This window comes from Engystomops pustulosus, chromosome 5 (genome assembly GCF_040894005.1).
Source record: "Engystomops pustulosus chromosome 5, aEngPut4.maternal, whole genome shotgun sequence".
NCBI lineage: Eukaryota > Metazoa > Chordata > Amphibia > Anura > Leptodactylidae > Engystomops > Engystomops pustulosus.
The window spans coordinates 40,541,231-40,567,328 of NC_092415.1; the positions used below are offsets into that span (position 1 = coordinate 40,541,231).

The 26,098-nt window shown below is 43.8% G+C and overlaps 1 protein-coding gene across 1 annotated transcript; it reads left to right on the plus strand.

Annotated features, from left to right (window-relative positions):
• On the plus strand, window positions 1-25,174 carry SBSPON (somatomedin B and thrombospondin type 1 domain containing). The gene is made up of 5 exons (XM_072151722.1): window positions 1-528; window positions 20,150-20,344; window positions 21,531-21,621; window positions 22,757-22,933; window positions 23,985-25,174. Exons 1-5 carry the CDS (start codon window positions 297-299, stop codon window positions 24,100-24,102), a joined length of 813 nt encoding a protein of 270 aa, XP_072007823.1. The 5' UTR covers window positions 1-296; the 3' UTR covers window positions 24,103-25,174.
• Window positions 25,175-26,098: the final 924 nt, after the last annotated feature.

The following is a 26,098-nucleotide window of genomic DNA, read 5'->3' on the forward strand; positions in this document are numbered from 1 at the left end:
AGGGACTGTGGATGTAACTTCTCAGTGCTGGCAGTCACTGTGTAGGGACACTTCTTCACCTGCTCGCAGTGCTTAGACAACCATTACCCCTTCTCCTCTTATGCACCTGCTCATATTTGGATAGTCCAGGAAATTCCTCACTTTATCAGATGGTTATATAACCAGCGCCAATCCACAGGGTGTATATGACAAGTACAGCAGGACACCAGGAGGACTCCGGGCACTATGCCACCACGGTCCATCATCTAAATAAGAAGTGACCATTCTCTATCTGTATCAGTCATTGTGCCGCTCTAATGGATCAGAACTGGAGAAGATACTGCGTTTGGGTGTGTTTGATGGGCTTGTTAGGACTCGGTGGTACGGCCGAGGGTGGGTGTGTGCAGGCTGGAAAGTGCTGCCAAGGCAGAGATTTGACATGTGTCAGCAAGGGCTGGAGAATGGACAGAGAGTATGGGACGTGTTTCTGTGATCAAGTGTGTACATCAACCAAGGACTGCTGTCACGACTACACACAGGCTTGTCCAGGTAAGGAGACATCACCCCCTCCATGCTTACAACTTACTTACACGTCAGGGAATGCATCATCAAGTTTTCTTACGAATACAATAAATGGGGTATATTAGGGTTCCCTGTATTTTTTTTTACGTGTTTTTTGACTGTATTTTTAAAAAAAAACAATCTCTTGATTTTGTAGACTTGTAGTACTTTTATGTATTTGTATTTTAATTTATGACTAATTATTACTGTATTTATATATTCGTATTTCATTAATTAGTATTTTATTACCATATTTTTCGGACTATAAGGCGCACAAAAAATCCTTTGATTTTCTCAGAAATCAAAGGTGCGCCTTATAGTCCAGTGAGCCTTATATATGAACCGTACTTACAGACAACAGCTGCCTTGAGCTCTGCACAGGTCTGCCACCTGCTGGTCATTCATCCTTATAATCAGGTGCACCTTATAATCCGGTACGCCTTATATATGAACCTAGACGTTTTAGCAGGCATTTATTGATGGTGCGCTTTATAGTCCGAAAAAACGGTATATTGTTTTCACAAATAAGATACTGGGTGACACATGGCAATGTATGCCCTATAGTTTCACACTTTGGGATCATACAGGCGGTCCCCTACTTAAGAACACTCGACTTACAGACGACCCCTAGTTACAAATGGACCTCTGGATTTTGGTAATTTACTGTACTTTAGTCCCAGGATACAATGATCAGCTATAACAGTTATCACAGGAGTCTGTAATAAAGATTTATTGTTTATCCTGGTTCTTATGACAACCCAACATTTTTAAAATCCAATTGTCACAGAGACCAAAAAAGTTCTGTCTGGGATTACAATGATAAAATATACAGTTCCGACTTACATACAAATTCAACTTAAGAACAAAACTACAGACCCTATCTTGTATGTAACCCGGGGACTGCCTGTATATCTAATGTATGTGTCAGGAGATCTTTACACACACAACAAACAGCAAATACACTTAGTGTGAATGGTGTCTTTTAGGCTACCAGTGCACGATTATATCTTCCTTTTTCCACGACCAATATGCTTCTGCCTGGCATGAATTTTAATGAACTTAAGTCTATGAGTGATCTGTGAAAAATGGATTAAAATAGCGTCCAGAGGCACTGTTCAATTAAAAGGTATTGCATTTAGTGCTGTGGTGTGTTATATGTACTAAAAAGACCAATTTTCACTGTTTCATGCATCTGCCCTTAAAGGAAAAGGCAGTTCTGATGGGGAAAATTGATCCTACTATCTAACAGCGAATCTTTAAAGGGGACACTTACTCATAGATCCAGGCAACCTGCAGGAGGTGAAATAAGACAGTGCAAAAGTCTATGAATCTACATAACAAAGGGGCTCAGTCTCATTAGCATATGTGAAAAACCTACTAAGAGGAATCTACTATTAGAAGTAGATGTGATGGTAGATTCATCCTGCCTGCCTCTGCCCTATTTTGTAATTTAATAATCCTGGAACCTAATTTAAAAAAAAAAAAAATTGTAATATGTAAATTCACTGCAGAGGCTACATGGGCGTGGAGCAGCCTTAGCTACCAGTGCCTGGCCAGGCTAGGACACGCCCCAGTAGCCTCTCCAGTTAATATACATATTAATAATATAACGGGGGTCATTTATCTTTTCCTTCCGTTGGTGATTTTGCACCTTTTTGCTGGGTAATGGCTGTTTTGCGCCAATTTTGCAAATTCTTTTTGGAATGTCACAGTTTGCCGTGTAACCATTGTGTGTTGTTGCGCCCTATTTGTCATTACATTGCGCCTGTATGGGCACAAATAATTGCGCAATAACACGCCAGTCCAGACCATGCTTAGGAAAGGCAATGGTACGATTTGCACAACAAATTGCGCCTTTTGTAAAATTTGCACCTAATAAGGCACAAAAAACCCTGCATTTAACAAACGACAAAGACAAATTAAGTGCAAAAAATAGACTCACAACAGGCGCAAAATGAGCGCAAAGAAGGGGGGGGAATAAGATAAATGACCCCCCAATGTTTTTTAAAAAGTTAGGTTTGGTTCCAGGATTATTAAATTATAGATTAGAGCAGAGGCAGAAGGAGGAATCTATCATCACATCCACAATCCGATAGTAGATTCCTCATGGTAGGTTTTCTTTAAATGGAAAGATGCCATGGATAACAATTATTACCACAGTCCCGGTGCCTGGACCTATGAGTAAGGGTCCCTGGTTTGTCATAATGGATTTTGATGGTGAATTCCTTTAAACACTCCAATGACCAGTATACAGGTGCATCATTCTGCATCAGTTATTATGAGCTAAAACCAGACAAATGTAAAGTATAACGGAACCTGTTGCACCTGTTATATGTGTGTTCGTCCACCCTCGGGTTTGTCTTGCAATAACTGATCCAAATTATTAAGTGTACTTCCCCTTTTATATAAATACAGGGCAATTCTCCATATAAGAAGTGGATTCTGATGACTGTAGCTCTGACCTTAGATTAATGAAGACGTGGAAAGCTGTTGCTCTGCAATTATCTACATGGAAATGCTAAGACAAGTAGCTCAACATTAAACTTGTCCCCATACAACCTGTGTAAATGTTCTCTAGATCTTGCAGTTGTCCGTGGGTATGTTCCAGGCTGTCATCATATCACAAGCAATTCAGGAAGGCAAGAAACAATTCCCAAATTCCTTTTAATATCCTCATCTGGGTGGATAAATCTTGGCTCCGGTAGTTTAGGAAATGACTAATTGATTCTAGTCTTTGATTACATTTTTTATGCCCTTCCTCCTTGTGACCATAAAAACAACAGGAGGGAAGTAACAACAAGCAAAGAAAACTATATATACAATGTTTAAAATCTAAATAATACAAAAATAAATAACATAAGACATAATACGCGCTAAAGGGGTTTTCCCGGAATTTCATAATGATGACCTATCCTTAGCATCAGATCAGCAGGAGTCCCACACCCCCACACATCAGCTGTTTTTGGCGGCTTCTGGCGTTGGACCTTTATGGTTAACAAAGTAAGAAACATCCACTCTGGAGGCTGCACTAAAGCTCATCCCTCTATGTTGCCGCTCAGCTAAGGATAGGTCCTCAGTATCAAATTTCTGGAAAACCCCTTTAACAATGATGCAAGGAAAATAGTGTACAAAATGATACCATTTTGTTGGTGCAGTATCATGTTAATAAGCAAAAAATGACTCTTATAGATCATTAGTCTGAATACTGTTGAGTTTCAAGATATTGAAAACAAAATATATACAATATACACATGGCCACATACAATTTAATTGATATTAAAAGGGCACTTGTCATGTTCACAATGCAGGCAACATTGGAAACAGTGTCCTATCTGTCTCACTGACAATAAACAAATGTCTGGCGGACTTCCGTGCACATTTCAAAATGTCCCCAAAACTCTGCAATGCGCCAAAAAAGACAGAAAAAAAGGAAAAAAAATATAGATAAATGAAAGTATGTTATAGAGCAGTGATGGCAAACCTTTTGGAGATAGAGTGCCCAAAGTACAACAAAAAGCCACTTATATGTTGCAAAGTGCCAACATGACAATATAAGCAGTACTTATTGATCCCTGCTGTATCACAGGTTTCAATCGTATTGGTGTGGCTGGAGTTCAGCAATATAATAGAAAGATGATGGAGAACTTGGATTCAGGGTCTCCTGAAGAGGAACAATCAGGGTTCCCAGAGCAGGTGCTGCAACAATAATCTCTGTCCACACTTTCTTGTTCCTCCTGTAGCCCTGGCAGCCAAGGATGTTGCTTTAAAATGACACTGAGCATGGCACATCCTGGGCTGTATTGGACCGCAGGAGGAAGCCCTGAGTCCTGTCTGGCAAACTCTGTGCTGGGTTCATGGCCTGGGTGCCCACAGAAAGGGCTCCGAGTGCCACCTCTGGCACCCGTGCCATAGGTTCGCCACCACTGTTATAGAGCATGAGAAGCTGAGCAGATTGTATACAGTGCCCTTTCAGCATGCAGAATATTATAGAGCAGGGGAAACTGACAGATGTGAGGGTAGGACAATCCTTTCCGGTGGTTCCGTAAGACTGTGCTTCTGCTTTAAATATCAGCAGCTTTTCAGCTCAGCCTGTGATGAAACTTCAGATTCCTTCTGCGATATTCTAGATTTACTCTCTGCTTTGTTTATTCTTCAAGGGAGAACTTGTTTGTGGGGTTTCCAATAACACTCATATGCTATTTGCAGCGAAATTTCGGCGTGGACCATATAATGCCACATCCTCTATTAACATTACATACATTGACCCACCAGTTTTCTGCAAAGAACGTGCAAACTGCTTGCACATGTATTTATTAAGTGTTTGCACCAGTATAGTGTAGCTCTGGAAGAAGTCCCTTATCTTAACCCATAAAATGTCAGTGTCTGGTAAAATTCAGGAAACCAGTTTTAAGATTGTTACTAGGTGGTATAGGACCCCTGTCTGGCTACATAGTATGTTCCCCTCTGCCTCATCTATCTGTTGGAGATGCCAGTCGGCCCGGGGTTCCATGCTTCATGTTTAGTGGGAGAGCAAGGTGGTTGCCTCTATCTGGACTGCTGTCTGGGACCTCTATAGAGAGATTTGTGTAGCTGTCGGGATTTTTAGCATTACTATCCATGCTACTGGGTCGTCTCAAAGACATCAAGAAAGACTTGCTTCGGCACTTCTTGTTGGCAATGAGACTGGTGATCCCCAGGCTTTGGAAATCTTGTACCCGCCCCCAAAATTAATGTGGGTCAAGGAGGTTGACCGTATCCTTCACATGGAACTCGGGGCCTTAGACAGCAACTTGTTGGAAACATATCATATTACCTGTTCCAAATGGGTTTTATTTAGGGGCTCTTCTGCCTTCTCCAACTTGCTCCAGGTGTCTCCTTAGGGTCTGCTTTATCATTCGAGCAACATCCATTCACTCTGGTCCTAGTTTACATATCTACAGTATAGTGAGAAGCCCCCCCCCCATTCTTCCCTCTCCACTTTTCCCTGTCCCTGTTTTTCCAGACTCGTCCCCAAATTCTATTTTTTATGTCCTGTTTATTGGAGCTGGATGCCTACTTGAACATATCTTGCTCTCCTTCTATATCTCATTATGGGGCTGTGACCCGAACACCTATTAACTAGAGATGAGCGAGCACTAAAATGCTCGGGTACTCGTTATTTGAGACGAACTTTTCCTGATGCTCGAGTGCTCGTCTCGAATAACGAGCCCCATTGAAGTCAATGGGAGACTCGAGCATTTTTCAAGGGGACCAAGGATCTGCACAGGGAAGCTTGGCCAAGCACCTGGAAACCTCAGAAAAGGATGGAAACACCACGGAAATGGACAGGAAACAGCAGGGGCAGCATGCATGGATGCCCCTGAGGCTGCTTAATCGCACCATTATGCCAAAAGTATGGGCAACAGCATGGCAATGACAGAGTGACCGAATGAGGCTAGATAGCATCTAAAACATCCAATAATTGACCCTGACACTATAGGGGACTATGCAGAGGCAGCGGCAGCAGCGGCAGGCTAGAGAGTGTCTTGGCAACATACCCCAAATGGACTCAGGCTTAAAACCAATGGGTGGCAGAGAGGAACCAAAGGAGGTGAGCAAGAAGCGCTCAAATAATATCGGTAAATGATAAAAGTTTGCCAGTATATTTTGTGGATTACACAGCAGGGTGGCGACAAAGTTAACAAGTTTGATGAGGAAGCCATGAAAACAACCCAAAATTCTGCCTGACACAGCTCGTTTGATAAGGGGACCATGTATGGAGGCAGTGAACTAGTAGTAGATTAAAGGTGCTGCAGTTAAAACTATGTTAGTTGGATCTTGGGATGGAGCTGGCGCTCCGCTGCCAGGCGAGCTTTCGCCAATCCAAGCCCCTGTCTCTAGGCTACTCCCCAAACAGCACTTCTAAGAACCTTTTGTATAAGATCAAGTGTAGTAGCGTTCTTATAAGTTTGGGTTCTGGCGGGTGAGGGGAATGTAAATAGATGCGCAAGAAGCACTGAAATAATATTGGTAAATGATAAAAGTTTGCCAGTATATTTTGTGGATTACACAGCAGGGTGGCGACAAAGTTAACATGGAAGCCATGAAAACAATCCAAAATTCTGCCTGACACAGCTCGTTTGATAAGGGGACCATGTATGGAGGCAGCTATATGGACAACTTTTGGAGGCAGCTATGGCGATGACGTGTGGAGGTAGCAATGGAGACAACGTGTGAAGGCAGCTAAAAAGACGACGTGTGGAGGCGGCTATGGAGACAATTTAATTTGGATAGTGCCTGTATGTGGCAGTCCAAAAAAGTTTTCAAACCAGAGGAGCAGGTAGCTGGTCCTCCAGAAAAATTACATAGATTGAGTGCCTGTATGTGGCAGTCCAAAAAAGTTTTCAAACCAGAGGAGCAGGTAGCTGGTCCTCAAGAAAAATTACATAGATTGAGTGCCTGTATGTGGCAGTCCAAAAAAGTTTTCAAACCAGAGGAGCAGGTAGCTGGTCCTCCAAAAAGATTAAATAAATTGAGTGCCTGTATGTGGCAGTCCAAAAAAGTTTTCAAACCAGAGGAGCAGGTAGCTGGTCCTCCAGAAAAATTACATAGATTGAGTGCCTGTATGTGGCAGTCCAAAAAAGTTTTCAAAGCAGAGGAGCAGGTAGCTGGTCCTCCAAAAAGATTAAATAAATTGAGTGCCTGTATGTGGCAGTCCAAAAAAGTTTTCAAACCAGAGGAGCAGGTAGCTGGTCCTCCAGAAAAATTACATAGATTGAGTGCCTGTATGTGGCACTCCCAAAAATTGTTTAAAACAGAGGACAGGGTACTATAGAGTACATAGAGTACTATAGCCTGAGCCAGTTGGCGCTGGCAAAAAAATAGCCAGTTTCCTCTGCTTTAGTGTACAAAGAGGAGGAGAAGGAGGACAATGAGGAGGAGGAGTGCATACATTATTCAGGTTCAGCTTCTTTCACCTGGTGGAGAATGGAAATGCGGAGAAATCCAGGCTTTATTCATCTTGATAAGCGTCAGCCTGTCAGCGCTGTCAGTCGACAGGCGTGTACGCTTATCGGTGATGATGCCACCAGCTGCACTGAAAACCCGCTCGGACAACACGCTAGCGGCAGGGCAGGCAAGAACCTCCAAGGCGTACAGCGCCAGTTCGTGCCACATGTCCAGCTTTGAAACCCAGTAGTTGTAGGGAGCTGTGTGATCATTTAGGACGATGGTATGGTCAGCTACGTACTCCCTCACCATCTTTCTTTAAAGATCAGCCTTACTCTGCCAAGACTGGGGACAGGTGACAGTGTCTTGCTGGGGTGACATAAAACTGGCAAAGGCCTTGTAAAGCGTACCCCTGCCAGTGCTGGACAAGCTACCTGGTCGCCTACTCTCCATCGCTACTTGTCCCGCAGAAGTACGCCCTTTGCCGCTAGCGCTGTCAGAAGGGAAATACTGTTTCAGCTTGTGCACCAGGGCCTGCTGGTATTCATGCATTCTCACACTCCTTTCCTCTCCAGGGATGAGAGTGAAAAGATTTTGCTTGTACCGTGGGTCCAGGAGAGTGAATACCCAGTAATCGGTGCTGGAATAAATTCTTTGAACGCGAGGGTCAAGGGATAGGCAGCTTAGCATGAAATCTGCCATATGCGCCAGAGTCCCAACGCGCAAGAATTCACTCCCCTCACTGGCCTGACTGTCCATTTCCTCCTCCTCCAACTCCTCCAACTCCTCTTCTTCTGCCCATACACGCTGAACAGTGAATGACTGAACAATGGTCCCCTCTTCTGTCTCGCCAACATTCTCCTCCTCTTCCTCCTCATCCTCCTCCACCTCCTCCGATATGCGCTGAGAAACAGACCTAAGGGTGCTTTGGCTATCAACAAGGGAATCTTCTTCCCCCGTCTCTTGTGACGAGCGCAAAGCTTCCGACTTCATGCTGACCAGAGAGTTTTTCAACAGGTCAAGCAGCGGGATGGTGAGGCTGATGATGGCGGCATCACCACTGACCATCTGTGTTGACTCCTCAAAGTTACTCAGCACCTGACAGATATCAGACATCCACGTCCACTCCTCATTGTAGACTTGAGGAAGCTGACTGACCTGACTACCAGTTCTGGTGGAAGTTGACATCTGGCAGTCTACAATCGCTCTGCGCTGCTGGTAAACTCTGGATAACATGGTTAGTGTTGAATTCCACCTCGTGGGCACGTCGCACAACAGTCGGTGAGCGGGCAGTTGGAGGCGGCGCTGCGCTGCCCTGAGAGTGGCAGCATCTGTGCTGGACTTCCTGAAATGCGCACAGATGCGGCGCACCTTCGTGAGCAAATCAGACAGATTGGGGTATGTCTTGAGGAAACGCTGAGCTATGAGATTTAACACATGGGCCAGGCATGGCACATGTGTCAGTCTGCCGAGTTGCAGAGCTGCCACCAGGTTACGGCCGTTGTCACACACAACCATGCCTGGCTTCAGGTTCAGCGGTGCCAGCCACAGATCAGTCTGCGCCGTGATGCCCTGTAATAACTCTTGGGCGGTGTGCCTTTTATCGCCTAGGCTCAGCAGTTTGAGCACCGCCTGCTGTCGCTTAGCGATGGCACTGCTGCTGTGCCTAGAGCTACCGACTGATGGCGCCATGCCCACGGATGGTAATTCAGAGGAGGAGGTGGAGGAGGGGTGGGAGGAGGAGGAGGCATAGTAGGCCTTTGAGACCTGGACCGAGGTAGGCCCCGCAATCCTCGGCGTCGGCAGTATATGACCAGCCCCAGGGTCAGACTCGGTCCCAGCCTCCACCAAGTTAACCCAATGTGCCGTCAGCGATACATAGTGGCCCTGCCCGGCAGCACTCGTCCACGTGTCCGTGGTCAGGTGGACCTTGTCAGAAACGGCGTTGGTCAGGGCACGGAGGATGTTCTCTGACACGTGCTTGTGCAGGGCTGGGACGGCACATCGGGAAAAGTAGTGGCGGCTGGGGACCGAATACCGAGGGGCGGCCGCCGCCATGAGGTTTTGAAAGGCCTCGGTCTCTACCAGCCTATAGGGCAGCATCTCCAGGCTAAGCAACTTGGAGATGTGGACGTTGAGGGCTTGGGCGTGTGGGTGGGTTGCGCTATACCTCCTTTTGCGCTCCAGCGTCTGGGGTATGGAGAGCTGAACGCTGGTGGATGCTGTGGAGGATCGTGGAGGCGAAGATGGGGTTTTCGCACGGGAGGTGTTTGGGCCGGGGTCCTGGGCAGGGGGCTGACTAGCAGATGACACAGGGGAAGGAGCAGTGGTGTGCCCGGCCGGAGGTGAACGGGTTTGGTGCCATTGAGTGGGGTGTTTAGCATTCAGATGCCTGCGCATACTGGTGGTAGTTAAGCTAGTAGTGGTGGAACCCCTGCTGATCCTGGTTTGGCAAAGGTTGCACACCACAGTCCGTCGGTCATCCGGTGTTTCTTTAAAGAACCTCCAGACTTCTGAAAATCTAGCCCTCGCCACGGGAGCTTGACTACGGGCAACATTTGGCGCTGATGCACCAGCTCTGGCCCTGCCTCTCCGTCTGGCCCCACCACTGCCTCTTCCAACCTGTTCTGCTATAGGACTCGCCTCCGTCTCAGAAGCACTGTGTTCACCCGGCCTATCAACCCAGCTTGGGTCTGTCACCTCATCATCCTCTGATCCCTCAGTCTGCTCCCCCCTCGGACTTCCTGCCCTGACAACAACTTCACCACTGTCTGACAACCGTGTCTCCTCATCGTCCGACCCCTCTTTACACACTTCTTCCACTACGTGAATAATGTCATCATCACCCACAGACTGCGACTGGTGGAAAACCTGGGCATCGGAAAATAGCTCAGCAGCAGCAGGACAAGTGGTTTGTGACTGTGGGAAGGGTCCAGAAAACAGTTCCTCAGAGTATGCCGGTTCAAATGCCAAATTTTGGTGGGAGGGGGCAGACTGGGGGGAAGGAGGCTGAGGTGGAGGAGCTGGAGGAGTGCCGATTTCGGTGACATGGGTGGACTGCGTGGAAGACTGACTGGTGGACAAATGGCTAGAAGCATTGTCCGCAATCCACGACATCACCTCTTCGCACTGTTCTGGCCTCAACAGTGCTCTACCACGAGTCCCAGTAACTTGAGACATGATGAACCTAGGGAGTGTACCTCTGCGGCGTTCCCCTGCTCCCCCATCAGCAGGTGGTGTCTCACCCCGCCCAGGACCACGGCCTCTGACCCCTGCAGTAGTTGGACGCCCACGTCCACGCCCTCGTCCTCTACCCCTAGCCCTCGGGTTAAACATTTTCCAAATTAAAGTGTAAACTTGAAAAAAAAAAAATTTTGTGTTTTTTTTTTTTTAGTTTTTAATTTTTTTTAACAAAACGATGCTATCCTATTGCTATGGCTAGTTTCTAACCTACACTGACAGCACACAACTGGATTTTGTGCTTTGCAAGATGAGTTTGAGCTATAAAATTAAATACAGCTAAAAAAAAAAAAATCAGCAGACTCTGCCTAATTCTACTCAAACCCCTAATAAATTGTCCCACTTCGGTGTTTGAGGTGGATATGCGTGTCACTAAGAGCTAAACACAACGGTCGCAAGTCCCCCTGCAAATTCCTCACAATATGGTACTAGCTGCACTACTAGTGCCAGCAAGCCCAGCCACAAGCAAACAAAAAAAAGGAAAATATAACGCTATTGTAGGCCTAAGTAAGCCGTTGGGGTTCTCCTATGGCTATTTTGTAGCCTACAATGAGAGCACACTGCTTTCAAGATGAGTTTGAGCTATAAAATGAAATACAGCTAAAAAAAAAAAAAATCAGCAGACTCTGCCTAATTCTACTCAAACCCCTAATAAATTGTCCCACTTTGGTGTTTGAGGTGGATATGTGTGTCACTAAGAGCTAAACAAAACGGTAGCAAGTCCCCCTGCAAATTCCTCACAATATGGTACTAGCTGCACTACTAGTGCCAGCAAGCCCAGCCACAAGCAAATAAAAAAAAAAAAAGTATAACGTTATTGTAGCCCTAAGAAGGGCTGTTGGGTTCTTGTAGAATCACTCCTACCTAACAGTAAGCTAATATAACACCCTAATGCTATCCCTGCAGCAGCAGCAGCTCTCTCCCTAACGGCATCCAGACACAGAATGATCCGAGCAGCGCGGGCAGCGGCTAGTCTATTCCAGGGTCACCTGATCTGGCCAGCCAACCACTGCTATCGACGTGTAAGGGTACCACGTCATGCTGGGTGGAGTGCAGAGTCTCCTGGCTTGTGATTGGCTCTGTTTCTGGCCGGCAAAAAGCAAAACGGCGGGAGATGCCATTTTCTCGAGAGGGCGAAGTATTCGTCCGAGCAACGAGCAGTTTCGAGTACGCTAATGCTCGAACGAGCATCAAGCTCGGACGAGTATGTTCGCTCATCTCTACTATTAACCCATAAAAACTATGATTAAAATGCATTGTGCTTATCCCTAAATTATTCCTTTCCATGGCTGCAATGTTATGAGTTTGTAAACTTATATGAAACTCACCTGATGTGAGTCCAATGAGGTCCCATATAAGCCGTTCACTGCCCTGCCTGCCTCGTTGTTCCTTTTTTTGAGAACAAATATGTTTTGATTGATTTTGAACAAATGTACAGTCATGAGATGCATCATAAAAGTATTCCCCATTGCAGAGGTGAATGAATAATAGATGTGATAGACAAACCATCATAATTTCATTGTAACTGCGGTGATATGCTGATGTTAATTAGTAGCTTGGGTCACAGTAGTGACTTGATTTTTAATAACCCTTTTATACTTTGTGCTTTTATTTTAGCAACAACTACAACTAGTCCACAGAGCAAATATATTATTATGCAGTTATGTTGGTTATTATTTTCTTTTAGAGCATTGAAAGATTGATTACAGGTAGCAAATACAATAAATGTAGTAAGTCCTAACATGGGAAGATTTGCTATGGCAGCTGAATAGCGTATTTGGACGCTGACCATGGAATCCAAATTTGCGCTGAATTTTGCGTCTTTAGAAAGCTGTATGAGAGAGCGAACTCATGAGTATACCAGATTGATTTTGGTTATGAATTGTGAGTTTGTTGGTGTGATATGAGATTTCCACATTCTAGCTATAAGCAGTTTATAGTTTTTGTTAGTTTTACCATCAACATTTTATATCTATTGGGGATGGGTGGGATATCTAGTAGTAGGAGGGTTGTTCTGGATGATTCCTTCAGTATTTTAAAGGTTAACTCTGATATAAGTTTGAAGACATGGCTTGAGTAAGGTTGCAATAGGGGACAACTCTATATTTTCTGGTGCTGCCTCCTTGTTTCTGATTGACAGGTTTCCCTACTGCTGTGTGTAACAATGAAAGAGAGCTCTGTTACATAATTGGGTACTTCATGTCATGTGACCATGGTGATGTAATTTAAGGTCTTGTTACATTTGCACAGTCTACTTTATATATGTATCTGATCACATGAAATCACAGCACATTCTATGGACTTCTATTTCTCCCCATCCTCCATGGAGGTTGCTGTGATTTCATGTGATCAGATACATACATGGGCTGGATGTGGCAAACGTAATTGGGTAAAGGACCCCGATCAAATGACATGATGAGAAGAGCCATAGGACATGGGGAGAAGTAGATGGGAGGGGCCCGCTGACCAGTGCATGCCCCTCTGATGCCAGGTAATATAAGATAAAGTTGATTTATGGGGTTGTAAGGGAAACAATTTTTAGCTAAAAGATTGGTGTCAATTACAGTCAATATGGCTGTATGGGAACCTGTCACTGGCGCCTTTAAACAAAAAAAGATACCAGACAATCCCTTTAAATACACTACTGAGTAAAATAGTTTTTAGTTAATGGGATTGTCCGACTGTTATAAAAATGTAACAGCCAGGCTAGGTAGGGCATTAAAAAAAAAAATAAAGCTGAACTCACCTACTCCAGCACTCCTGGTGACCCCGTGCCTCAGTCCATCAGAGCCGTTCTCCTTGTTTGGTTAAAAGGGCACAGAAGCTCCACTCCTACAACTTCCAGGTAGCCTGGCACGCCCTCTCCTATCTAGTGCCCGATACAGCACTGGTACAGGAGAAAGTTGGGCGTGCCAGGTCGCCCGGAAGTTGTTGGAGCGGAGCTTCTTTGCCCCTGTAGACAAATAGGGGCACGGGTCTCTGACAGACCGCTGCATGGGACACTAGCAGCGCCAGAGCAGGTGAGTACAGCTTTATTTTTTTTTAAAACACCCTTCCCAGCCCGGCTATAATTTTTTTAACAGTCGGACAACCCCTTTAATGGGTAATAATTTTGACCTCACAGAAGGGGTCCTCCTCTCACTTGTCTCCTGATCATTGTAGTCTTGCATTTGGTCTTGTCTTAATGTAATGTATGTGAATTTCCTACCTCTTGTACAACACCATGAGATGAATGGCGCTCTATAAATAAATAATCACTACAAGCAGTGAGACGTTGTTTTCTCAATTTTTCTACCAGGTTTCTAGTGATATTATCAGTTGGTGTCAAATGACAGGTTTCCCTACTGCTGTGTGTAACAATGAAAGAGAGCTCTGTTACATAATTGGGTACTTCATGTCATGTGACCATGGTGATGTAATTTAAGGTCTTGTTACATTTGCACAGTCTACTTTATATATGTATCTGATCACATGAAATCACAGCACATTCTATGGACTTCTATTTCTCCCCATCCTCCATGGAGGTTGCTGTGATTTCATGTGATCAGATACATACATGGGCTGGATGTGGCAAACGTAATTGGGTAAAGGACCCCGATCAAATGACATGGTGAGAAGAGCCATAGGACATGGGGAGAAGTAGATGGGAGGGGCCCGCTGACCAGTGCATGCCCCTCTGATGCCAGGTAATATAAGATAAAGTTGATTTATGGGGATGTAAGGGAAACAATTTTTAGCTAAAAGATTGGTGTCAATTACAGTCAATATGGCTGTATGGGAACCTGTCACTGGCGCCTTTAAACAAAAAAAGATACCAGACAATCCCTTTAAATACACTACTGAGTAAAATAGTTTTTAGTTAATGGGATTGTCCGACTGTTATAAAAATGTAACAGCCAGGCTAGGTAGGGCATTAAAAAAAATAATAAAGCTGTACTCACCTACTCCAGCACTCCTGGTGACCCCGTGCCTCAGTCCATCAGAGCCGTTCTCCTTGTTTGGTTAAAAGGGCACAGAAGCTCCACTCCTACAACTTCCAGGTAGCCTGGCACGCCCTCTCCTATCTAGTGCCCGATACAGCACTGGTACAGGAGAAAGTTGGGCGTGCCAGGTCGCCCGGAAGTTGTTGGAGCGGAGCTTCTTTGCCCCTGTAGACAAATAGGGGCACGGGTCTCTGACAGACCGCTGCATGGGACACTAGCAGCGCCAGAGCAGGTGAGTACAGCTTTATTTTTTTTTTAAAACACCCTTCCCAGCCCGGCTATAATTTTTTTAACAGTCAATAATTTTGACCTCACAGAAGGGGTCCTCCTCTCACTCGTCTCCTGATCATTGTAGTCTTGCATTTGGTCTTGTCTTAATGTAATGTATGTGAATTTCCTACCTCTTGTACAACACCATGAGATGAATGGCGCTCTATAAATAAATAATCACTACAAGCAGTGAGACGTTGTTTTCTCAATTTTTCTACCAGGTTTCTAGTGATATTATCAGTTGGTGTCAAATGACAGGTTTCCCATCTTCATAGTGAAGGTTCAGCCTATGTCAGGGGTTTTGCATTCATTTATTGCAGTAAGTTATGAATCACACCGCGTTGTATGAAATAATAGACACATTTCCTGTTTTCTTCTCCCAAGAATAAAGTTGCTAGAAGTGTTTTCCGAGGTTATTTCTCTCATAATTGAAAACACATGCACATTAGGCCACACAATAGGGAGATTGGGGATGATGATAACTGCCTGCCAAACAACTTTCAGCTTACATTTACTTACAGCTTATGTTATTAGTATTAATGATTATAATGGACTTACCAATGACAATGGAAGCAAGAGATAAAAATATGGGAATTGGCTCTGTTTGACCACTTATAGCACATTTTAACAGGGTAACTACATCTGCACTCCCCTGCAGTCACTGATATTCGAGTGGTTATGACGGAAGGGGATGATGTATCCGCTAGCACTGCCGGCGGACAAAACTATCCCAGGTCCGTCTGTTTTTTTAAGTAAAACTCTGCAAACATGTAGCAGTGAATGTTCACAGATTTTTAGTGAGGGGCAGGAAGGCTTTGTGCCCGGCCCACTCTGCCCGCAGCCACTTCCCTTAAAGAGCATCTACCAATGGGAGGAAGGACTCCAGAATCAATAGGTGTTAATGGAGGCTGGAGCCCCTCAGGATCATTTACATACAGTCCTTCATCCTGGTGGTAGATGCTCTTTAATGCCCCCCGCCCCCCCCCACATGGCATAAAGGTGGCATAGTTAACCGAATAATTGCAATTTCTTGCAGTTCAGTACTTATGCGACATGAAAACTGGCGTAGAAATACTGATGTATCCCCTATGGCCCACGTTGCAGTTTGTCTGTTTGTACGCTTGTTAACAGAAATTCATGTGAAAAGCTTCAAAACTTACTAGTTAACTTTCTTTTAGTGGATTAATTAAAACCAAAGACATTATACTGAGTTTAGTCTTTCACATGATGAAACTAAAGGGTTTAATTTCTACCAAAACACCATGGGGGCATTCAATATTAGCCTTGCCACCTTTTTCCGTTGGCCATGTTTTTTTGTTGTTGTTTGCGACATGCGCACCATATTTATGATTTGACGGTGCCCCAATTAAGCTTCCACTTGTTCATCATTCACTTCGGCAGTGGCATTTATTATTGGCTTTTTTTCCCTTTGTTTCTGCGCCTTGTGCACCATATTTATTGTTTTACTCCTTCCTTCTTTTTTTGTCCCTCTATTTGAGCACAGCTCTTCAATGCCAACACTTTTTCGCCACATGATTAGACCAACAAGAAGCAAGTCTACCTTCTAAGCCAATTCATGAACGTGCTCATTTGTTCTGCTTACGGTGCGCCAAATTAATTTAGGCTGTGCGGCACAATATAACATCACAGTGCAAAACAATACTAAATTTTGGTGCCCAAAAGAGAACAACTAGAGGAGATGGCAAAAAAAAGTTACATAGCTATTTTTGTTTCTCAGGGACTCAATGTTCATTCATAGTATAAAGACTATAAATTGAGGAACAAAATTAGGAGTAGGAAGGTAATTTATTAGGTTAGCTACAGAAGACTTAGAAGCGCCTAAACCTTGATGACTTAGGCCCCTTCTACACTCGCGAGTGTGATGCAATGAACTCGCATCACGTGGTGCTCGGATCGCATGGCCCGAACGCTGCAAACCGGAACTGAACTGACACGCTGAGTTCACTGAGTTCGGGCCGTGCGATCCGAGCAGCACGCGTTGAGTTCATTGCATCACACTAGCGAGTGTAGAAGGGGCCTTAAGCGCGTGCTTTTGAGGTGCAGAACTTGCATTACACTCTGATCGATTGTAATCAACAGGGGGTTTTTTTTTCACGCATACACGCGCTGTTTTTTTAAACGCACGTTTAAATCTCAGCATGCTCTACTTTTGCAAGTCACGCGCGTAAAAAACGCACCATACAACTCTATGGAGATGCATCAAAATCGCACTGCACTCTGAGACACATGCAAGTGCAATGCGTTTTTCACACATCAATTGCCATAGAAAAGATAGACCTGAGTCCTAATAACGCGTATGAAAAATGCATTGTAATTGCATTGAAAACGCGCATGAAAAACTGAAACACTGAACAAACTGCGACTGAAAACTGATTGAACTCTAATGAAAAATGTCAGTTTTTCACTGACCAAACCCTGATCGCACCCTGATCAGACTCGTGATCCCGTGATCTGCAACGCAAATGTGAAAGAGGCCTTACACAACGGATTTAGGGAGCGGATGTACACAATGATCACAAACGCGCTCCGTGTGCCTGCAGGATATCCCTGCTTCAATGTAGATCTTCTGAATTAAATTGACTTGGTTGGAGGGAGGGATTCATCAAAGCTTATACATCAGTTTTCTGGTGTATTTTCCCCCTTACACCAACTCCACACCAAGTTGGTGTTAAGGGGCGTGAAGGGGCACAAGATCGACAGTGGGGTATGCCAGTGTGGGGTGCTCCAGCGCACTAGCTACAGCCTGCGCCAGGAACCTGTGCAGGGTATAGCGCAATTCTACGGCAAGCAGAGAACAGGACACCACTTGACGATATATCAGGAGACGGGAACCCCTACACATATCTAATTACACTATATCATGAACTGCTGCACCAGCACGTGATAAATCCCCACCGCCAAGTTCAATGTGCAGGCTGGTAAACCCCGCAGAAACAAGGACTGGGTTTACAAACTCGCTTTTATATAACCAGCCTATAAAATCTAATTTTGTATTATGATAAACTCCCACCCTGTTGCCACAGCAAATTAGTTTTCTAACTTATCAAAACTCACCAATGTATATTCTGCTTCGTTCATGATATCATCTGCATGGTCCAGAGATGTGATATGGTATCTGGGAAGTATTTTATGACTCCCCGTGCACCTCCCATATTACTAAATGACACAACTCACTACTGGTTTGGTTTTGACAGTGCTAGAAAATGACAAACAGAAAAATCTTGGCAGAGGATTAGATAAAGTTTCTTTGGAAGCTGTTAGAAGAATTTCAGCCTGATGAGATGAGAACAATTTGCTCTATCCTAAATCCACAAATAAGGCAGGAGAGGTGGAGAAGAGGCTGGCAACACAACCACCGCAAAATACAACTTAAAATATAGCCAGGAACAGCAATGTATGATCACATGTGTATATAGAGATATAAAGTTTGGATGTAAATTGCTATACCATGCAGCTCTGTATTGTGGTGCATATTTGGTCTGTGTTTAGTCTACAAACTATATATTGTCTTCATTATTGTGTTAGACATCCAATTTTCAAATGTATGTAAGATGTTGGTTTGGCTGCTGTAGAATTCACATCACATGTGTCAGACAGGTATCTTTAGGACGATGCTATCTCTGGACCAGATCTGCAAATCAAGCAAAATATAGGAAATATCTCATGTCTTGCAGTATGGTTGCCCGACAATTTGTATGTGGGCAAGCTAACTGGCCTCAGCCTGAGGGCATAGACAGACAGACATTAGTCTCCGCCCACTTCAACTCTGGTGAGAAAGATTTTTGTCACTTTCAGAACAGAAAATGCCATAACTTTGGAAAGAAAAGGGTGAGCAGCACAAAGTAGGCATTGTTCTGTTTGTTTTCAAAGGGGGAATTACATATAATAATTTGGTAAAATTATTATAACTTTACAGTTACACTTTAAGCAATACAAGTATACAGGGTTGCATTGCAAATCCCTTAGTTTGTCACCGAAATAGTAGTATAGGCCCTGAAATCACTTTGTCCAGAAATTCACTACGGCTGTACTCCAGCTGCACTTCTAATTTCCCAACACTTTTTTGATGAAAAATCAGACAAACAAAAAGCAAGTCTACCAACTTCTAAACCCCTTTATGAATGTGTTTTTTTTTTTTTTTTTTACAATTCTGACACTCATTTCTTCTTCTTACATTCGGCAACTACATGAAGGTTGTGCACTACAATATAACACTGCAAAACACTGCTAAAATTGTACGCCAAAAAAGAACCCCTAGCGCCAAAAATAATGAATTTTCCCCACTTTTGAGAAGCTTGTTGTACATGTTTTCTTTTTGCTCTATACTCCTCTCTATATGGCACTTCCGGAGATAGCTGAGAGTTGTACTCGACTACTTCTGCCAGTGCCATAGCCAGTCAATGGAGTGTTTGCTCAGACTGCCATTTCATTACTTTGAGGTACAATGGATCCCTGTTCTCTCGATCTGAGTTGGTCTACCTGCTACGACCTCAGTCAATCTATTATAAGGGAAGTCTCTGAACAGACACAAACTTTAACTGTAGCAATACTGCAGCAGAAACTTAAGAAAAGCATGATTTCTTATTGTTCTGGTGGTTCTTTCTTTTCTGTTTTTAAAGGACATTAGTTTACTGATGGTAGATGTGTCCTAATAAGAAGAACATCATTCCTCAGGACTTCTTTTAATATAACTCTTTATGTCGCCATCACTGAAATATAGAGTTAAAAAAGTTATGCTAATTACCCTGGGCGCTCAGGCTACATCACCCGGGTGCCTCAGGGAGCCTCTTATTTTAATTTATGCGCTCCCCCCATAGCGCAAGCAGTCCTGTCCACCCCTCCAGCACATAGAGCAGGGGACGGGTACTACAGAGCACCCAGAGTAATTAGCATAAATTTTATAACTCCATTTCCGCAATCGTGACATACAGAGTTATAATGAAATCCTCAGGAACTTCTTATTAGGACACGTCTAAGTAAGCTGATGGTAGATCCTTTAATATTTTTTCCAACAAAAATTTTCCAACAAAATTTAGCTTTTAAAATGTTTTTGCCTTAGGGAGGGGGAAGGGAAATAGCCTCTAGTTGTAAACATAAATATAGAAAGCAGCAAGCAGGTAAAAAGCACATGATAAAAAGACTTCTCTAACTTATGTTTGTCCTTTTAGCTCGTGACTGTGCGGTTGGTGAATGGAGCCATTGGAGCGGCTGTGCAGTTCAGTGCAGCCCGACATACAGAGTGCGAAGGCGCCAAATCTTACAGGAGCCTGAAAATGGTGGAGAGCCCTGCCCAAATCTAGAGGAGAAGGCCGGATGTCTGGAATATTTCACAAACCAGGGCATCGAATGTGGCCAATTGCATGGTAAAACTTAAAAATATATATTTTTTTCAATTTATTATCCGTATCCCTATTCTTTTTCAAAAATTGCACAATTAAATCATAAATTAGGTGCACAACATGGAAACAGTAAAACATTGTACACATTCTGGTAAACTTTTTGTGCAACTTAGTTAATGTAAGCCTCCCAACTCTCCCACGACTACAGACATTTAGGGAGATGAGGATTGGACAATTGGATGTCAACTGTCCCACCCTTTTGTTTTGTCACAGCCAGCTTTACCGTGTCTTTACAGTGACTAAGGCCCTGGACACGCGAAAAGTGTGCAATGTTGGGCAGTAAACAACAAACATATGGAGGCTTATTTACTAAGGGTCCGCGGACGCATTTTTGTGGGACTTTCCGATGTTTTCGGGTTTGCGTGGCTGTGAGAGGTATTTAACAGGAGATTGTGTCGCACATGTTTAGTTTTTGGCGCAGCTGCGCTAGCTTCCATACGTCAGAAATCGGGGGACGATCCGGCTGATTCGGACTGAGCGCGGGATTTAACTTTCAAATTGTGTTGCAAGATCAAGCACTTACATGCACCAGGAAGAAGAAGGTGAACTCCAGCGGACCTGAGCGGGGAAGCGACTCATGCAGGATATCGGGCGCAGGATCTTAGTGAATAGCTGCACAGTGCACTGACTGGAGTTGGACAATGCACTTTCTGTGAACTCCTCGGACCGGGTAAGTAAATGTGCCCCATGGTCCTTTGTTTGAAGCCCATGTCTTAACCCAACAATGACTGTAGCAAAGAACTTGGGTATCCTGAGGATCCCACAATGTTGTATATGAGCCCATTTAAAATCATTGAAAAAACACCCAGTACACGGTAAAAATAAATGTGCATAAGGCAGGGGCTGACACTGCAGAGGAACAATCACTATTGATTACACTGGTCATGTGCCGCCAATAATCTTGCATTTTTTTATGCTGCATAAAAGAAGAAATCATTTCACAAAGAAGTAATTGACTCTCATTCCAAGAGATAACCGGCCATATAATAGGGCAGTGTAAAGGGGCTTTCAGCCCTAAGTAGTATCTGTGAGCAGAGATAACAAATTGCTATTTTTTCCACAATAGTCTTAGACAGATAAAGATCCTGTTACAAACAGTAGATGTGAATAGCATGGATCGTTAGGTAATTGTAATTATGTTCTTTTATAGTCCCGGCCTTTATAACTACTTCCGAATATAACAAAGAAAGAAGGAGGCGTGCAGTGCCGATAGACTGGGCATCCCATGCAGAGGATTCTGGGTACAGTATTAAACGTCATCAAATTTGGGTGTTGTATGTTTTTTTTTTCTCATTTTGCTATATCCCACAACTGCTGACCTGAGCGCAGCCTGTCAACCAGCTACCTGTACACAAACGTATGCAAGGAGCCTGCGATACTGCGGATTGTGTGTCATTGGTGTGTGAGGTCCAATTGGGCACTGGTAACAATAAAGACTGCACATCAGATCAAACATGGGTCAGTGGGAACCGCGGCTGTGTGTATGAGCCCATTCAAATTCATGGAGCCATTAAAACAATGTATAGCCAAAGGCAACAATTGTCTGCATGTCAGCATCTCCTAGCAAAGGAAAATAAAGGTAAAATAGCAAATTTGCTGTGATTGGAAGGCAAAAACAAAAGCAAAGGTGAAGGGAATCTACCACCATTATGAAAGACTGTATGCAAATGAGCCTGATGGGCTCCATTAACACCTATGGAGCCTGGAGCCCCACAGGCTCATTTGCATACAGTCCTTCATCCTGATGGTAGATTCCCTTTAAAGATGCAGGAACTCTGGCCCCGCCCATTTGTCGTACATTGCACACGTTATGTTGTAGCCAGCAAGACTGTGATTGCCAAGCACAAAGCTGGATCCTACCTAAGGATCTAAGGATTCACATTTCTGTTTGTGATGGATGTGTGCTGCCAGTGTTCATCACAGACACCACACAAATTCACTGACCTTGATATGTTTATTCACACACCTGTTTTTTCAGAGACAGTAGGGTAAAACCAAATCATTCTGCTTATTATTGGTTCATTTTGCATAACTCATTTAACTAAAATTTACTATAGTCTGGAGCAGGTAATAGCTGAAATCTCCACCAACCAATTCTGGCATGTGAATACAGCAAGTTAGTGAGTCATGCATGAGGTGCGGATCTTTAAGAGTCCATGTACCATGTACAGTCAGCCAGTTGCATCTACTACGGTCCACATGGACAGTCAGCGTGTAACGCACGGATACATAGCATATAGATTGTAGATAGCAGACATTGCACATGCAGAAATGAAGAAGATTATATGTAATGAAGTGAATGTTGCGGGCACACATGATCTATAACATATACATCACTATGAGGAGTGAAGCTGACACTCCCTTATGTCTGATCAGGTACTGCGTGGAGTTCCAGATTGAATCCTTTTCTCCTGCCTGTATGAGTGAGGATCGCCCACACGCTCGCTGGATGCTGTACATCCGAGATGGCTACACTGTGTGCGTGGCGTGCCAACATCCGGCAATGAATGTCCGGAACCATCGTTGTTATGGGGATGGCAGTGATGCTGGCAGGTGAGACCCATGCTTAATAAAATAATAATTGATAAAGAGAAAATATTTACTATGTTCCCAGGAGTCTAAGCTTAAATTAGAGAGCAAAGGCAAAGGCCTGGTGTGTGGAAAGATAGGGGAAACTGTTGGGGGTCATAGGATATATTGAGGTCAGCATAGTGGCTCAGTGGTTAGCACTACAGCCTTGCAGTGCTGGGGACCTGGGTTCAAGTCCCATCCAGGTCAACATCTGCAAAGATTTGCTTATGTTCTCTCAGTGTTTGTGTGAGTTTCCTCAGGGTCCTCCGGTTTCCTCCCACACTCCAAAACATACTGGTAGGTTGATTAGATTGTGAGCCTCATGGGAACAGGGACTGATTTGGCAAGCTTTGTGCAGCGCTGTGTAATCTGGTTGCGCTATATAGATAAAGGAATTATTATTCATGTGCCTCAAAGCCAAGTAAGTTATGGTAAAAGGTAAAAAAAAAATCAAATAACACAAAAAGGGGAAGATATTAAATCTAGCAGAGGTAAGTAAGAATTAGGGAAATCACAAACTCACTGCAAAGGTCCTTACACAATGAAAGATCATAGTTTACAGATCAGGCACACGTCTGACAAGCAAGTGGATACAAAGTTCTGCTTGTCGGGAAAGGGAAAACTGTGCCTCTAGCACCACCTAATGCAAGGAAGGACAACAAATATCAAAATACATCTATTAAGGCTTTTTAGCAGGACTAGGGATACCAGAAAGCCTCTTCTAAAAGGGGATACATCCATCCGTAGTAGTTGTAGGGTACTGGTTGGTAATTTGAGAAGGCATTGAAGTGGTTTTAAAAAAATACTGTTTCTTCACATGTCAATACCAACAGGGAGGCAAAAAAGGAGAACTGTGCCTCTAGCACCACTTACTGGGAACACCATCTTGCATATATCCCTATGTATGGCACATCATGGCTCATATACATTCACTATACACAGCAGGAAGGAAATGAAGTCTAGAATCTAGACAGAACATACATTACATGGCCAATCATCTATTTAAATTATAGACTTTTTTTTGTATTTTCAGGGAGCACATTCTGCACTGGCAAGCTGTGGGAAATGGCAAGTGTTATGGAACCTGGAGAAAAGTCAGAGAGGTTGAACAATGCTCCTGCCCCTTGGTTCATAGCTTCATTTTCACATGACATAAAATCTGAAGTGTCACCCTAGAAAATAAAACTTTTTTAAGATATATTTTAAGTATTATGCTTAAAGGAAATCTACTATTAAAATGCATCATGATAAACCAGGCACCGTAACTGTATGGGGGGCATATATATATGGCCCCCATAGAAAGCTATTGGCGCTCGGCGCCATACAGGAGCTGTATGGATCTGGAAGAAAGATAGGACATGTCCTATCTTTCCATGGAATACGGCGCCGTGCCCCATGATTCTCTATGGAGAGGGGCAGGGGTGAGCGGCGCTCATCCCCTCCTCCTCTCCCCGGCGCCACTGTATGCTACGGTATGGCTGGCACACGTTAGTGTGAATTTACCCTAAGTTGTAGCACACAGTGGGAGAGGGAAATGCTCCTTGCACAGTATAACAGCCCATGAAGCTACACTGTGCAAGGAGCATTTCCCTCTAGCACTGTGTGCTACAACTTACAGTGCTGCATTGAGAATACATCAGGCAGAGAGGGGGGGACGCACTGAGGAAGCAGAGGGGGAGACCATTTAACAGCCTGTGAATCTGCATCATGGATGGGCTCTGGGAACTGCCCCATTATTATTATTAGAATAATCATTTTAAAAGTTGATTTTTAGAAGGAAGGAGGCCATGGATAACAAATAAAAGAAGATTACCACAGTCATGGTGCCGGGTTGATCATGCTGGACTTTGATAGTAGATTTCCTTACAATTACTAACATATTTGTATACATATCTGATCCTACAAAGGAGATATAACTGGCTTCATACATAACTGGTGCTATTAACAAGTGGTCCTATCAATACAACAGCTGGGTTCATTGCCCAAAAATATAAAAGATATTTCTTTATGGCTATTGTTTTTTGTCAACTCAGATTGTTGTCTTTTATGTAAAATGTTCTTTTCTATTGACATATTGGTTTTATATTACACACCTGCAGTGTATATTTGCCACTATTCTATGGTTTTAGAGATTCCATGGTGAATGTATACAATTATGCTTTAATGCACACGTTAACTGTTGAAATAATAAAATATTTTATGTAATAATGGCATCTTATGTTTAATTACAGTCCTATACATTATAGTTTTGCTGTCCTGTCTGTACTATACTATTTATTTGTGCTTCCAGTTTTCACTTTCATACAGATGTTTGGCTATGAATATCTGGCCACATAATTTGCGGCTGGATATCCGTCCCCATAGCTCCCAACCATCCGGGTTTTTGACCTCTGTCCCGCTGGGAGATTGTCCCCGATATTCCCTCCAGATCCCGCACTGGCTGGGGTTGTCCCGGCTTTGTGTCCCACCTAGTTTAATTTCAAAGCCAAAACTTGCAGTAGTGGATGACTTCTACAGACATCGGGCAGGGAATCCTTTTAAGAGATGTGTTGGGTTAGCGCAGAGCAGGGACCACGTCATCAGGGAGATATCACCATCTGTCCATATATGGTGTCTACAGGTCCAGGGTCTCTCTGAACAGGAATCATAGGGCCAGCAAGGGACTTCAAAAAATAATCTGTCCCTGTTCACACCTTCTCACTCTTCCTGAAGTTCCAATCAGTCAAGGATGTGTCACCTTAAAAGAGCGTTGAGAGCAGCATCTCAAGTCGTCTGGGACGACTGCCTGGTGAACTCTGCCTTGGGGTGACAGCCTGGGTGCCCACAGGAAGGGCCTCTGAGTGCCACCTCTGACACCCGTGCCATAGGTTCGCCACCACTGCACTAGGCTATGGGCTTAGTGGTTGTCTATGGAGGCTTTTATGTAACTAAGGGCTTCATTGTTACATTGACAAAGGCTCCATGCACTGTTATATAGAGAGGGATCTTCTCAGAGATTATTATTATTATCAAGGAGATGATTATTAGTATTATTATAGAGATGATGATGATTATTATTAAGACGATTATTATTATGGTGATCATTATTATTATTATGGAGATTATTATGGAGATCATTATTAGTACCGTACATACTCGAGTATAAGC